The sequence below is a fragment of the Chionomys nivalis genome, chromosome 15 (genome assembly GCF_950005125.1).
Source record: "Chionomys nivalis chromosome 15, mChiNiv1.1, whole genome shotgun sequence".
Lineage (NCBI taxonomy): Eukaryota > Metazoa > Chordata > Mammalia > Rodentia > Cricetidae > Chionomys > Chionomys nivalis.
In genome coordinates, this window is record NC_080100.1 from 20,129,941 (window position 1) to 20,146,173 (window position 16,233).

General features: G+C 41.5%; 1 protein-coding gene across 3 annotated transcripts in view; it reads right to left on the reverse strand.

Annotated features, from left to right (window-relative positions):
* Drosha (drosha ribonuclease III) overlaps positions 1 to 16,233 on the reverse strand; it is a 104,370-nt gene that overhangs the window by 54,753 nt on the left and 33,384 nt on the right. For all 3 annotated transcript variants that reach the window (XM_057789564.1, XM_057789562.1, XM_057789563.1), the window contains exons 13-16: positions 15,762 to 15,833; positions 14,134 to 14,215; positions 13,156 to 13,230; positions 1,292 to 1,461 (exon numbers count right to left, since the gene is read on the reverse strand). In XM_057789564.1, the coding sequence (XP_057645547.1) occupies positions 1,292 to 1,461; positions 13,156 to 13,230; positions 14,134 to 14,215; positions 15,762 to 15,833 (399 nt within the window). The remainder of the gene's footprint in view (positions 1 to 1,291; positions 1,462 to 13,155; positions 13,231 to 14,133; positions 14,216 to 15,761; positions 15,834 to 16,233) is intronic.

A 16,233-nucleotide genomic window follows, 5' to 3' on the forward strand; every position in this document is an offset into this window, starting at 1 on the left:
GACGAGCTTCGCCAGCTGTGGCTCACAGTGGCTCACCAGCAGACCAGCTGCACGACGGCCAGGGACAAGTAAGTGTCCTACACCGATGAATCAAGACAAACCAGGAGAAACCAGAAGCACCTGGGACATTTCTAAACTGTGACTTCTTGGGCCCATTGTCTGGAACACAGGTAATTATCAGCCACAGCAGTCTTAATTTTTTCCAAGAGGCTCCCAACTAATTGGTGGGTTTCAGGGAATGTGAACCACATGAAGGAAGGCCAGGATGGCGTGTTCCAGAGACCGCTACAGAACACAACACATTATGCATCCTGCCATTGCCAACTCTCTGATTTAGTTGTAAAATGGTCAGAAGAAATGAAAATATACACACCCACTTAAAGAAAACAAAGATTCACTGTCACACATAGTGCTACTATTTTTTTCTTTTTAAAGATACTTTATTAATTTTGTGGTGTCAGCAAGCATTTATTTTACTTCCCAAGTCTGAAATACGTTGTGGATATAATACATTTTTTACTGAAGCCTTCTGTGGTAATTCAAACCTTTTGTCTGGCACTTAGGAGGCTGGAGCAGGACTGAGCTCAGCACTAAGGAGGCTGAAGCAGGAAAACTGAGCTCAGCACTTTTGCGGCTGAAGCAGGACTGAACTCAAGTACTTAGGAGGCTGTAACAGCAAGACAGAGCTCAACAGTGCATCGTTCTAGGCCAGCCTAAGCTACACAGTGAGGCATCGGTTAAAAAGCTAATATCTTTATGAAGAATGATCAATAACAAAAAGATGAGTACCAGGAAATAAAAATCAAATAATAGGTATTGACAGGCAGTTTATTAAAAACAAAACAAAAAAAAAACCTGAACTGACAAAAAACATTTAAAATATACATTTTCATAATAAAATAAAATATAAAACTAGGCAAAATACTAATTTCCTCTACTACCAAGCTGGTAAAGGCTTTTGTTGTTGAGCTAGTATGAGCGGCACAAAGGAATGAGTACTCTCAGTGCTCTCATACAATCCACTGGCCTTCTGGGGGGGAAATTTTAAATGTACATTCAAAGTCTTGAAGGTACACGTCTCAGGCAGAACAGACATACTAATCAGAGGAACTAACTAAATATGCCCGAATTCTAGTATTTTTTTATTTACTAAATATTTAAAGAAAAATTACCCAGAGGACGAGCAGCTACAGTACTGAAACACCATCCGTGTTCTTACTGCTTGTGTGGGGCAGCCACATAAGGAGAAGCGGGTGACTCACAACCCAGGCCGTGCGAGCACAGAACTTACCGTCCCAGGGTTGGTAACAATCATGCCTTTGCATTCTTCGGCATATTTCTGCCACTCAAGCTCCTCCCACTGGAGCATATTGGCGATTTCCTCCTCAGGCACCAACGCCTTGCTACACCGGAGCAAGTAGAGAAGGATCTGGTGCATTGATAACACTTCTTTGCCGCCGTCTGGGGTGAGCATACAGGGGGTGGGAGAGGAATAAAGTTGTTCAATTAACAGCACATCATCAACTCATTAAGGTAAAACAAGACAACGGCTGCACAAGAGCACATATAAAAAAGTAATTTAAAATTTACACTGTTCAGCCAGGTGCCAAATAATACGAACGCCATTTGTCTCAGTGATGAACAGTGCTCATAAACCATCTCATTTACTAAAATGGGAACAACAACATCATAAATGATGAAGGCTTTATTTGTGAGGTATGAATAAAAAAAAAAAGGTGTTTGCCTAAATAAATTTAAAGTAACCTAGCATAAGAAACCATAGCTTATAATAAACAGAAACATGTTATGTCTAAGTATTTTATCATTCTTCCTAGGGGAACAGATGAGAGCTTTTCAGAAGTGATGCTACTGTCTTAGGGAAATTCTAAGCTTTATGAGGTACTTATAGATGTTTCCAATAAGATATCGTTGCCTTGTGATCTAACTTGGGGGTGCTAATGTGCTGCACCTGCCATGATGAATGGAGCTGAAGAGCCTGTGCTGATAGTGTAGAGGACCATTACGGAGTTAGTACAGGGATAAAACACCAACCGTCTGAGGTTTACAAGGACAGGAGGCTGGAAGCAACAAAAGACATAATTAAAGTAGCTAAGAAAAGGGTAACCTGTACTTCATAAGCCAAATACATGCAGTTCATATGGGCCCCAAGATGGGGGCTGTGGGTTTCTGCTTCCTCTTTAGATTGAGATGGGCAACACATCGTGTGTGTGTCTGTGTCTGTGTCTCTGTGTGTCTGTGTGTATTGTTTACCTCCACCCAAAAGGACAAAAGTCCTCCTGGGGGCTCTGAAGAAGATCATTCCTGAGAGGAAAATTTCTGCACTCCCCTTAACATGACCTATGCTATAAATTAGGATCAAGCCCAACACGGAGTGGCCAAAAGAAAGCAAGAAGACCCAACTTGGGTCAGAGGAGTTCCTGGCATCTAGGAATCTGGTGGGCAGAAAACACAAGAGGATAAATGGTGTGGGAAGTCCTTCTGTATATGTGTTGCTTTTATTGGTTAATGAATAAAGAAGCTGCTTTTGGCTAAATGGCTTTACAGAATATAGCCAGTTTGGAAAAGATATATATAGAGAGAATAGGCAGAGTCAAGAAGAAGCCATGTAGCCGCCATAGGAGACAGACAGGTATCTCCACTGGAGACCGCAGAAACTTTGCCAGTAGGCCATGACCTCATGATGATTAACGGATCAATGGAGATAGATTAGTTTAGGATATAAGAGCTAGCTAGAAATATACTTAAGCTATTGGCCAAATAGTATTGCAAATAATATAGTTTCTGTGTAATTACTTCAGGTCTGAGTGGCTGGGAACAAACAAACAGCCGCTGACTACAGATAAAGACTGTACAAGCTGTCGTTGAAAGAAATAATACAGATCAAATCTCTACCTTGGGTGCTGCTCTGGAACTGAACACATCTACATACAACACACATGTGACTATCCACTCCTCCTCACAACACTCATGTTAGCTTTACTGAACTCCTGTCACCCAGCAGGCACTGTGCGAGAGGTCCTGCAAACATAACCCGTGATCCAAACAGCTAAACCTTTCTAAAGATGACTACCCAGTGAAAAGGTACAGATATTTAAAAGCAACTATGAAATAAGTGAGGACAAGCTGAGCTATGAAGGAGAATCTACCTGGGAAAGGAAATAGAGGATCGTCAAGGAGACAGGCATGAAGGCACATGCCTGTAATCTCAGCACTCAGGAGGCTAAGGCAAGAAGATTGTGAATTTAAGGCCAGCCTGTGCTACATAACAAATGGTAAATATACATATGTGTGTGTGTGCGTGTGTGTACATATTAGTATAGTATATTCAGAGAAGGCGTCTTTGAAGAGATAGACAAAATAAAAGGACTGAAGATATGCACAATGGCAGAGGTCTTGCTAGCATGGGTAAGGTTCTAGGTTTACCCCTCAGCACTAAAAGAAATACAAAAATGAAACTTGAAATAAGAGCCCGCCTACTGTGCAGCTACCTCAGCACGTTAATTTCTTTTCCTGTTGCCATGGTAAAATAACACAACAATAGGGGAGAAAGTATGTTTAGCCACAGCTGCAGGGACGAAAACAGACAGTCACCCCAGAGCCACAGTCAAGAGCTGAAGGAGAGCAAATGGCGCACACGTTCACACTCAGCTAACTTCCTCCTTTTCTTTTTCCTTTTTTAATTAATTAATTTATTTATTGTGTATGCAACATTCTGCCGCCATGTATGCCCGCATGCCAGAGAAGGGCACCAGATCTCATTACAGATGGTTGGGAGCCACCGTGTAGTTGCTGGGAATTGAACTCAGGACCTCTGGAAGAGCTGCCAGTGCTCTTAACCTCTGGGCCATCTCTCCAGCCCACTTTCTCCTTTTCTATATGGTCCAGGGCTCAGGAATGGCACCACTGACTCTTAGGTTAGGTTTTTTTCACACGAATTAACATAATCAAGACAATCCTGCAAAGACATATCCACAGGACATGCGTGATCCCTTGAGGAACACTTTGCCCAGACTGTGTAATTCCAACTGTGTAAGCTGACAATGGAAGCCAGCTGCCACACTGGGTAGAGGGTCTCAGCAGAACCAGCCAAAGTCCAAAGCCGTGCGTGACGGGCATATTCCAGGAACTGGAGGCTGGTGTGGAGGACACATAGTCAAACAGGAGGGCGGCAGAGGGGCAGCGGGATGGCAATGATTAAAGAGCTGCACGGCACTCGCTATGTGCCCACTCCAAACAAGATCCACAAATCTTAGACCCTCAAGAAGTACATAAATCACAGAAGTCCTAAAAGAGATAACATTCTGAAAGCAAATCATCTTCATCAAAGACCATGAGCCTCTTAAAGATGTAACTAAATACAAAGACACTACTCAAAGACATGCTCCGTCTGACTCAAGATCACTGTTCACAGCGGTGATAGTTTTGTGCCTTATTATAAGACAGCTATTTTAAAGCCAATATGCACATTTGATTACTTAACTCTCACAGTGTTACAGACAGAAAGTTGTGTCTCTCAAAATTAGCATGTTGACATCTGTCCTGGTTTCGTGCCTGCCACTGTGCTAAAATACACCATTAAAACAACAACCTAAGGGGACCGGCAACATTGCTCAGTGGGGAAAGGCACCTGCCACTGAGCCTGCTGACCAGATTTTGACTCCTGGGACCCACATGGGGTTAGGAAGGAAGCAGATCCCATAAGAAGACCTCTGACCTCTACATGCATATCATGACACACCTGTACATGTGCTTTTGTCCTCATGTGTGCCTGTACATACATACACACACACACACACATAAATAAGTAAATAATTTAAAAAAAAAAGCAACTTTTTCTTAAGTGGAGAAAGGGTTTATTAAAATAAATAATAGCTTACAATTCTGGGGAACGGTACTTTGTTTTGGAGACATCAAAGCTGGAGGAACTTGAAACAGCTAGTCACGTCACATCAACAGTTCAGAGCATGCAGAAATAGGGGCTGGAGAGATGGCTCAGTGGTTAAGATCACTGGCTGCTCTACTAGAGGACCAGAGTTTAATTCCCAGCAACCACATGGCAGCTCACAACCATCTATAATAGGACCTGATACCCTCTTCTGGAATTCAGATATGCATGCGTATTATAGCACTCATATACATAAAATAAATACATCTTTAAAAGTTATTTTAAAAAGAACTGTTTCGCCAGGTGGTTGTGGCACACACCTTTAATCCCAGCACTCAGGAGGCGGATCTCTGTGAGTTTGAGGCTAGCCTGGTCTACAAGAGCTAGTTCCAGGACAGGTTCCAAAGCTACAGAGAAACCCTGTTTCGAAAAACCAAAAGAAAAAAAAAGAATATTTTCCTCTCAATAAATAAATATATGCAATTTTTAAAAAGAGAAAGGCAGCAATGAATGCAAACATGCCTGTATGTGCTCAACTCAGTTCAGGGCCCAAACCTAGCAAATGGCAGAGCCCATTTTTAGGCTAGAACTTAGCATGTCAACTAACATAATCAGATAACCCTCCACAGATGTGTCCATAGGCAACCTAAACAATCTCTCATGAAAACTTCCCAGGTGACTTCTAGACTGTCAACTTAACGATTAAAACAAAGTCTTAATTCCCAATGGGAAGGTATTAAGAGATGGTCCAGAATGACGTGACCCAGTTAGACAGGTGAATAAGGACCTCAGACTTGTGGATTGTGTTTGGAGTAGGCAGGATCACAATCCCACACTCCTACAGAAGATAACTGCCCTCCCTACCACGTCTCTCATCCTCTGCCTCGAGCGCTCCAGGACACCATCTCAACTTTCAAGGGGTGATGAGAAAGCTGTCTGGTGCTATATTGCTACAATCCAGTTCTTCAGAGGCAGAGGCGGGGGATCACTGCAAGTTTGAAGCCAGTCTGGGCTACTCTGCTAACTTCTACCCTGAGCTACAGAGCTAGACTCTGTCTAGGGGGTGTGGGGAGTGCACGAGTACATCTGTCTTCCTTTTTATTTTTCAGTACATGAGGAAATGTGAGTCTCCCATCTTCCAAGGAGTCTCGGGGAGCAGCAGGCAAGGGACACTGTAAAGCAAATGTGACTTTACTCTGCATATGCCTGCATACAGAACAGCAGGCAGGAGACCCGGATAACTTACGCAGTAACTGCCACACTGATGAGATTCACCAAGACTAAGGAAAGAACACACTAGTATTTGATTCACAAATGCAAGTGCGCTGAGTTAATCTAGGAAACTGTAGGTTACAGGGATAAGGAGTGGAACGTTGTCTGCCTTAGGATCTGGAAAATCTCCATATTTCTATGGGGAAAGGAGCATATTTGCAAAGCAGCATAAACAGCTACAGCTAAAAGCAGCAACAGAAGCTCTCGGCATGGAGCTATGCCTGCCGGCTCTACGGCACTTCACATACAGTGAAATGGATGAGAAGTATCTAATTTAAAGTGGAGAAGTTAAAAGAGCTACTGGCAGAAGAAAATACTTGTCTACAAACCAACTGTCTCTTACAGTCTCAAGTTCTACTTAGTAAGTGGCGTGGGTACAGCCCAATTTAGGACAGGAATATCTGCAAGATTAAAAAAAAAAAAAAGCAAAGCCAATAAATGCTTATAAAGACGCCAAGTACCCAGTCTCCAGTTTGGCTTGGGAGCAAACCTGCTGATGAGACAGTAGTGAGTTTCAGAGCAGCATAGAAACTGGACATAATTAAACACATCATGTGCAAAGCTGCTACGGCTGGGAGAGAAAGTAACTCCACATTAAAAATCTGAGGAATAATTCACATGACAGCTACAAAAAGATAGGGATTTAAAGCTATGGGAAAAGGGGCAGAAACTCAGGACAGACATGCTGAGAGGAAAGGTTTATCCAGGAAGGGGACTGGGGCTCTGCTCCGTGTTTGGTACCAGGATGCGATCTGCACAGATACATGAGAAGAGGTAGACAGACAAAACCTACATCCTGCGGCAGCCCACAGAGCACAAGCTGTAGACCTCACAGTCCGCCTAGCAAAGAGACGCCATGATAAATATTTGTGGGATGACTTTCCGGAGCGGATTAATCATATGGCCACTTGCTCTCCACTGCCACCGAGTTACCAATGCTAATGAATTGGCTCTTTAGGTTTGTCTGTTTTGCTACATGTTTATGTTGGGGATTTATGGAATTATGTCACTGAAGGCAACAAAGTAATTTTTATCTCGTTGGCTAGGATAAATAGGACATGATACAAATGAGAAATTAGAGTGGGTAAGCTAAGGTTAGCAGGAATTCTGCCAGCGCTGAGGCTGGAACCGTGACAAGGGCTCATTATTCGGGAAGAACTAGAGTTTGTGTTTCAGGGGATGAATCTGGACAGTCTTTAATGAACTGACAGGCTCTATAAACTGTTTCTTAGAGACCCAACTCCTCCATTTATACTGCTTGGTTATTTGAAGATGGGAACAATTTGTTAGGGAATCTGTGTTAAATACATGGCTGCTTAAACATGCACTTATCAGTGATATAACAAACAATTCAAAGAAATATAAAAATGTCTTCCCCTTTCTTTACACTCAAATTAACTATATTACTACCTCTTTCAGATTTTCCTACCAAGATGATTTGGAATTATTTTATTTTCTCACGTAGGTATTCATAGCAAACATTTTTAAATTTCAAATGTAAAGTTATATGAGGAGCTAGATCCTAATCTAGGCTTAGATCCCAGCACCCACATACATACACATAACTCTAGGTCAAGATGATCCAATGTACTCATCTGGCCCCAAGACCATCAGGAACACATACTAGTGCACATACATACAGTGAAAACACACAGAAACATAAGATTTTTAAATGTTTAAAATAAAATAATAATAAAACTTAAAGATGCTTTATCAACTGAAGTTCCCCAATACACTTACTTCATCCTCCTGGTCTCCTGCCAGCCACACCTGACAACTGCTGCTCCAGATAGCGCCATTCCCAAAAGTCAATTTGCTACCTAAGATCTGCAAAACTGACTCAGGATTTCCCAGCTCACTGGGGAAGGCACAGGTGGTGCACAGACTCTTCCTTTTCCTGTCAGCTATGGTCAGAATAAAATCTTAAAATGCATCTAGCTCCTCCCAGTTACTTTACAACCAGAGGGAAGAGTGGGATACGCAAGGAGCAAATGGACGAGGGTCCCTAAAATCTAAGTACAGCAGCTGCTCCACGTCTTGGTTTCTGGCGCACTGGCGCACACTGAGCAGCACTGAGCTCACACTATCAGGCGGGGGCTTGTACATGTGTGTGCGCACTGAGCAGCGCTGAGCTCACACTGTCACACAGGGGCTTGTACATGTGTGTACGCACTGAGCAGTGCTGAGCTCACACTATCACGCGGGGGCTTGTACATGTGTGTACAGCAGCCGAGATAGAGGGTTTCAAATTAGAGAAATGGAGGAAAATTATGATGACCGATAACACTTTTAACATTCAATTTAGTTTTATAATACACTGATATTAATAGACAGCAAATCAGGCATCTTTAATCCATTTAATCCTTTAATCCCAACACTAGGGAAGCAAAGGCGGGTGGGGTGTTGAGTTTGAAGCCAGACTGGTCTACAAGAGTCCCAAGCTAGCCAGAGCAACACAATGAGACGCCCATCTCAACTTTTCTTGTAAAGTAGTAAATAAAAAAATGTTTAACAAAAATATAAATAGAATGAAAAGACCATGAAACACTAGTGTCTCAGAAATTCAAGAAACATGCACATACACTAACATTATTTTTTGTATATTAGATCGACAAAACTGTAGAGGAAAGACAGTAATATTCAGTCAGCAAGTAACTTTTTCAAAAGAATCCTTTCACCAAAATCCTTGGTCAGAACTATGAACTCCTATATACTTCCTCAATAAGCAAACTGGTCACTTTTTTATTACTTAAAGTGTGTGTGCTCTATTAACAAAGCAATCTTATTTCTAGAATTCTATCTTTCGAAACACAAAATGCAAGTGGACAAATGCACAGTATTGCTGAAGTAGTCTATAGAACAAGTAAAACAAACTATTCATCACCTGAACAAGTGTCGGAAAAGTCATATCCATTTGGAATACAGAACTCTCCCCTTTGTCAGTATTAAAAATGACACAAAACATTTACATAGAAAAACGTCTGAGGTATTTTGGAGTGAAAAGGGCAAGTTATGTAGCATGCTCAACACGGTCTCCTTTGATGAGCAAGGCATAATGTGCCTCGCGCAGATTAAATCGTGAAGAGTGTGCTCTGTCTGCAATTTCTACCCTCGTGTACTGTTTGTGCACGCTCACCAAGGCATCCTGTCAAGGGCGGACGACAAGAACACTCCAATTCTGGGAGAAAATGTCCTTAACACATGGTACGCAGTAATTGATATTGAAAATAAAGAGTTCTGGCCTATTGTGTTATACCAATTACAAAAGAAATCAAGATACTTTAAAATGAAGACAGCATGGAAGAAAATCATAACATTAGAATAGGCAAAAGTTTAGCCGACATGATACAGACAGCTATAGCAGGGAGAAACACCACCAACATAAGCTGGAGCACGGCCTTACGATTAGTTGTTCCTTCTCACACAGAGTACCATGCAGATTATAGAAACGCGAATGAGTTAGCAGCCAACAACCCACACACAGGCAGGGTGGCCTGTGCCTGTAATCCCAGCACTCCAGAAACTGAGGCAGAAGAACAAAAGTTCAAGGCCAGCCTGGGCTGCACAGTGAGTTTCCTGACAGCCTGTGCTACAGTGTGAGGAGGATTTTTCAAAGAGAAAAAAAGGCCTGGCGGATGCTCAGTGGCCAGAGGCACTAGCACAAAGGCTTGAAGACCTAAGTCTGACCCCAGATTCCACAAGGTATTTCAGGTCAGATCAGAGGTTTCTATCCGGTTCCGGACAATGAACAGGCAGGTCCAGAGAGGTTTCTCAGATACAGGTAGTCTTGATTTGGGTACACACACTTACTTCATTAAAATAGTCACACTTCATTAAAATTTACGGAGTCCTATGCTTAGGATATACATATTGTTAATATTTTGCTACAGTTTGATTAGTTTTACTTTAGAAAAATGAGATAAATCTAAAGCCTTATGCATGGTTAGGCATAGTTAGAACATGGGTGGAAAAAAAAGCCAGAACCAGGCTAGGTGACATATGTCCATAATCCTAACACTTAAGAGAATGAGGCATAACAAAAAAATGAGTTTGAGGCTAGCTTGGGCTATATAGTAAGTTATGAGACAACCTGGGCTACATAGTAAGAATGTCTTCAAAAATTAAAAAAAGAAAAAAGATGAAAATATGGTAGAGGCAATAACAAATGTTTGAAAAGCACCTTGATGAATACCGCATCAATATTTAAGAAAGTCCTGTCGGGCTAGAGAAATGGCTGAGTATTGAAGAGCACTTGCTGTTTTCGCAGAGGGCATGGGTTCATTTCCCAGCAACCACATGACTCCCAACTATCTATAACTCCATTTCCAAGAAATTTGATGTCCTCTCCTGTCCTTCATGAGCACCAAAAGCATGCATGGCACACATACACACATGCAGGCACTCACGTATACATATGAAATTAAAGGAAAGAACGTACTACTATGACCCGCTAAAGAAGATCAGCAAGCAAGCATTTATAGCACCCAATGGGTGCTAAGAATCACATTATCACTGGTAATGCAAAAAGCAGAGGAATCAGATCTAGCTGCACACACCTGTCAGGCCAGCATTGGGAGAGAGAGGCAGGCATCACGATGTCAAGTTTCAGACTCTGTCAATGGAAGAGAGGGACAGGCAGGGAGGGAGGGGCAGGGCTTATTCTTGGCCTCAAAGGAGCGACTGGCTGAATGTGTTACAAAGACAGGAAATAATGTAGAAAAAGAGAAGAAAGGGGAAGGACCTCCCCAGGTTCAGTATTAAAGAATAACATCCTTTTCATGGCAACACGAGATAAGAAATCTGGCACTATAGAACAGAACTCTTAAAAAAGACCCATCTGCTCCATGAATTATTTAAAAATAGGATGTAAGCCTAATATAACTATATAAGAAAACACCTCATGCCTAGAAACATATGGAAATATATATATCAAATGTGGCTTTTAGTTCCCTCCTTAAAATGATCTTTAATGAAGTCATATAGAGAAAGCAAGTCAACCATGTGCCGCCCAGTACAAGAAATTGATACGGTGGGTAGTGTTCTATAGCCCTCAGGTTGTTAAAATCTGTGTATTTTCAGGGGCAAGTCTAATACAAGAGCAAATCCTGTTCTAAATTAAAGCAATAGACCTTTTTATTTATGACAGCTTAAATGTTATCCTATGTCCTATAGTTATGAGAAGCATTTTGTACACTCGGCATCCCATAGAGGAAGATTTTTCTATATGACGGTTTTAAAACTGCCTCCTTTCTTACAGATTTGTTTGGTGATAAAATGCCAGAGAGGTACAGAAAGGACAAGCTTTTCCCACAATGTCTCACTATTTTCTAAGACACTTGTTGTTGAAGTTCCATTATGAAGTCAAAGATCCACTCACTAGAAATGAAACTAGAAGCAACAAGGAAAAGCAGCATCCAAATGCGTTTCCTAAACAAAACCAACAATAACAATAATATTAAAAGCACAAGCGATGCTCTCCTCACATAAAAATAAGTCAGTGTGACGGCCTTGAAAAAAGAGTATTCCTTCCTCAAATTCTCCAGGGAGCCAGGAGACTATGGAGGAACGAAAGAGGCAGAATAAAGAAAAGAAAACAAAACGAAACAAGGGACAGCACCAGGAGCCCCACTCCAGGAAGGCTGTGGAACTGCATTGCTCTGCAGGAGGCTGGCCTAGACTGAACAGCATGGGAGGGCATCTGACACAGGCAAAACTTGTGTTGAGACAGACTAAGAGCACTTGAGGAAGCCGGCATCTGTCAGGTCCAAGGCACGAGGAAGGCCAGGCAAGCCACCTCAGAACAAGAGGCAGGAGCAAACAAAGCCTGACTGCAGGGTTGGATTCCTGAGGTGGCACGGAGAACCGTATGGGAAAGTTACATCAAGACAAACGCTCCAGCTCAGGTGACGATGAATGGAAAGCTGGCTCACACTAGAAAAGGGAGGTGGGCTGGAACGGCATAAGGGACCAGAGTGACAGAAAGACACAAGTGAGAGAACTTAGTAAAAACAGCAATGTGGCTGTGCCCACGAGAAAGGGTGGAGTCAGCTGAAGCAAGGGGAGAAGGGAACATGGGGAAGATGGCATCACAGGTGAAACAGTGGAGCTCTACTCCAGGAACAAACTCACTTCAGGTGTTGGCATGGTTCAAGGTTTTACTCAAGGACATAGCGGCTGAGTTTAGCAGCCACTGGAGTAGAAAAGGGGAAAACACGCAGTTCAGGGGAGAACGACGAGACACGTTTGTTCACTCGGTAGCAGCAGCAAAGCCCTGCGAGACTGCCCAGCACCGAACAGAGCGGGTAACTGACAAGACCATTCTGGATGGCAGAAGACACCAAGAGAAAGACTGCAAATAGGCTTCCAAAAGATTTCATTAATAAAAATCATTAATGATACTAAATGATAAAGGCCATATCTTACAAGCATATTCTTAGAAAAAAAATAAGAAAATTAAATATTACTTTACAAACTATTCATTAACTTATATTTTATAATTGAATGGGAGAACAAATTATCATATATTTGTCATTGAAAAATAATTTAAACTAATCTATCAAATAGAAAATAATCACCTATATCCTACCACCTTAATATAACTATTATTGCAGTCATTTTAACATAGTTATAACTAAATTATAAATTAAATTTTTCACTAGTAGTTTTCCAATTGACCACATGCAGAATTAAGCAATATGTATTTTTCTATCATTTTAACACTTTTCATGGCATTTTACTAAGCACATTTTCAAAGTGTATAAATCAATTCACCTACTGCTCACCAAACCTACAAGCACGATAAATTATGAACGGTATAAATTAGCATGTAAAGTTTTACATTTCCAAGTTCAACCTGAGAAGTGGATAATTAAAGGCACCCAACACGGAAAAGCTGCCCCTAAAGACTGAAAGGAGAGGGGCAGGCTTATTTTCAGACACAGCGTCACTCCAGGTCACGGACAAGTCAAAAGATTTACCTGGAAGAAATCTTACAAAACGTGGCATGAAATGAAATCTTGGACAGCAGGGAGGACTGTCTTCAAACAAAGGACCTGAGGCAAACAAGGAAAAAGAAAAGAAGAAAGAAATCAAACAACCTCAGAGAGCCAACACTGCAACTTAATTCCCAAGATTTATGGGAACCACAAAAAACACCACAGAAGCAGAGACATAAAAATTGCCATTCCCCCCACCCGGCCTCAATAACTCAATCCCTCATCAGCAACTGCTGCAGCTTCCAGTGAAGACCGCAAAGAGGGGCCTGCAGCAGCTCAAGGGGAGACGGAAAGGCAAGGAGCCAAAGCAAAAAATTTACTTTTCAAATTAAAAAATATCAGCATCTTTGTTATAATCGAACTACAGCATTACATAATATGTGCTTATGTACTAATTCCTTCAGTTTTTAATCAATACACTAAAGCATGCTGTTAGTTTAGGAAACCATTTATCAATACACTTGGTTTTAAAAGATACTCATTCATTTCATTTAAAAACTAGCTTCAAAGACTTCCTTCAATACATGACTTTAAAAATAAATAAATTTAAAAAGCTATTGGAAAATTAAGTCTTTAATCCGCACATGCATGTATGTTTTAATGACTAACTGGTTCTCTAATTTAATAAACTGTTACCTTACAAGTTTATTACAGTAATGGTCATTATTTTTAAAATATTAACCACTGAGATTTTTTTCCCTAATGCACATAAACAAGGCAGTTATATTAGTAATAACTGGTACATCTTATTGCTGATAGGCACTGACAAATGACATGGAGCGGGAACCCGTAAGCACATACTCCTGCCAAAAGAACTCCTACAGACGCCACGCCTTTACCTAGGGATTTACAAAATAAAAAACGTAAACCATGCCCCCACCATTTCGTGTGAGCTTTCATATACACTGTGACATACGTCTTAGAAGACTTACTCTTTTTTTTTAAAGCCCTATAATTTACCTTTAAGATTCCAGTCATACAGTTCCAAAATATCTCTGAATAGGAAAAGTGAAAACAGTTCAAGTCCTTTTACACAAAAATTCTGAAAAAAAAAGTCAAAATCAAATTACTATAGATCTGCAAATACATATGAACTGATGTTTTAATTTGTCCTAGCCAAGCATCTCAGAGGGTTTGTTGAACTTGTACTAAAAGCCTTCCCTGCACAGCTTGGCCACTGTCCTAAAATGACTTGCTGATTTCAAATTGAAATGAAGTAGACAATATCACCATTAGGATTTCTACAAAAATGTCAACTCAGCTCTTTTCAGTGTACAAATAGAATATCTTACAGTCTTCCTTCTACCATGTTCTTCTAATCTAATTGTAAAATGTTTAAGAATCTCCTGGGAGCTTCCTGTGAATGCAGATTCCACACATACACCTGCAGGCTGACGAGCCTGCCCAACCCCACTGCCATCCCACCCTACTCCCACAGCACAGGATTACTGTTGCCAAGTTACCAAAAAGCTGAAGTCCTTTGTACCAAAAAGTTTTAAACTATTAACAGAGGCAAACAAAAGGGTTGAGAAAAACAGCAGAACTCCGCCGAAACTGCTCCTGCAGACAAGCTAACACGACATATCTGCAAGCGATCTGGTCTTGTGAGGCTTCCTCCTACTCGTCTTGCTTGGGGTTCATAAATCACCCAGCATGAGCTCACATCAGGAATCATAAAGTTTTACAACGATAAGTGAAGGCTTATGACCTTAGACCCAAACAAAGCAAAGCAAAAGCTAAAAACTCCCTATGCACGGAAGGAAGGGGCAGCCCTTGCTCTGTAAGGCCATTTCAATGCAGGTAGAATGAAGCCGACCGGCCCAGAATGAAAGAGGCGGTAATTTAGCATGCACATCAGGCCCATCAATCGCTCCTCATTGCTCCCTGCCATCCATGACAGCGCTTCCCAGTTAAACAAATTCCAAGAGCCAAGGGCTCCAGAAATCGACCCCAACTCCAACACATCAAGCACACACGCTTGTTTGCTGTCGAGCTGTTATTTCTTAGTGTGATTTGTTGACAACACTAAATTCAAGATCAGGCAATGAATCATTCTGAGACTCACATTAATCTTAGTTTGGAATTTTAAATCTCTTGCATATATTTAGATAAATCTGCTGTTTAGCATCTGCAATGAAAAACAATTAGGAAAAAAATGTAAATATATGGGAAGAAAAATGAGGCAAACACTGATCTTATCACTGAAGATAATGAGCAAGATTATTCCAACAGCTCTCGGATTCTGTTCCGCTGTTCCAGCCCTCTCTGTGAGACTGGCCAGGACCCAAACTCTGTCCCTTAAGCAAAACTGAGAACAGATGTACGGTGACTATCAGCAGATGCAGCACGAGCAGACATGGGTTCAGAAATAGGTCAACGAGTTTAAATTTTTGAACCATGGTACCAGAGGTACATTACAGCAACCCTTTTGACAGTGAGCATGGTAGTTAGGGGTCTCGAGTGGCAAACGCTGGAGTTGACCAACTTCAATTGTGTTGCTGTGTGTGTGTGTGTGTGTGTGTTTAGGAAAAAAAGATTAAGAAAGCAGAGTAAAACACATTCAGCTGCTAAGCAATCCTTTCTCTTACCTCAGGCATCATCTCTTCAATAAAGTGAATCGTGTAGTCTATGTTGAATCTAATCACTTTACACAGTGGAATCTGCAAAGAAGAAGAGCTGTTGAGCTGCAGGCTCATAATGCAGAGTTTGCTATTTGACTCAGAGGACCAAATGCAGTTTTACCTTCACGTAACCTGGTAACAACCTTGGGCACAACGTTCAACTGCTTTTTTTTTTTTTTTTTTTTTTTTTGAGACAGGGTCTCACTCTGTAGCCCTGGCTGGTCTGGAACTCCTGTGTACATGAGACGAGGCTGACCTCAAACTCAGAGAAATTTGCAGGCCTCTGCCTCCCGAGCGCTGGTGTTAAAGGCAATGTGTTACCACACCTGGTCCCAAAATACTACACCCCAATGATGAGAATTAGGAGCTCTGTGACCAAGCTTTGGAGAGAGATGGGACTAATACTGGTGCTTCACTCACGGTGATTAGCAGAGCAACC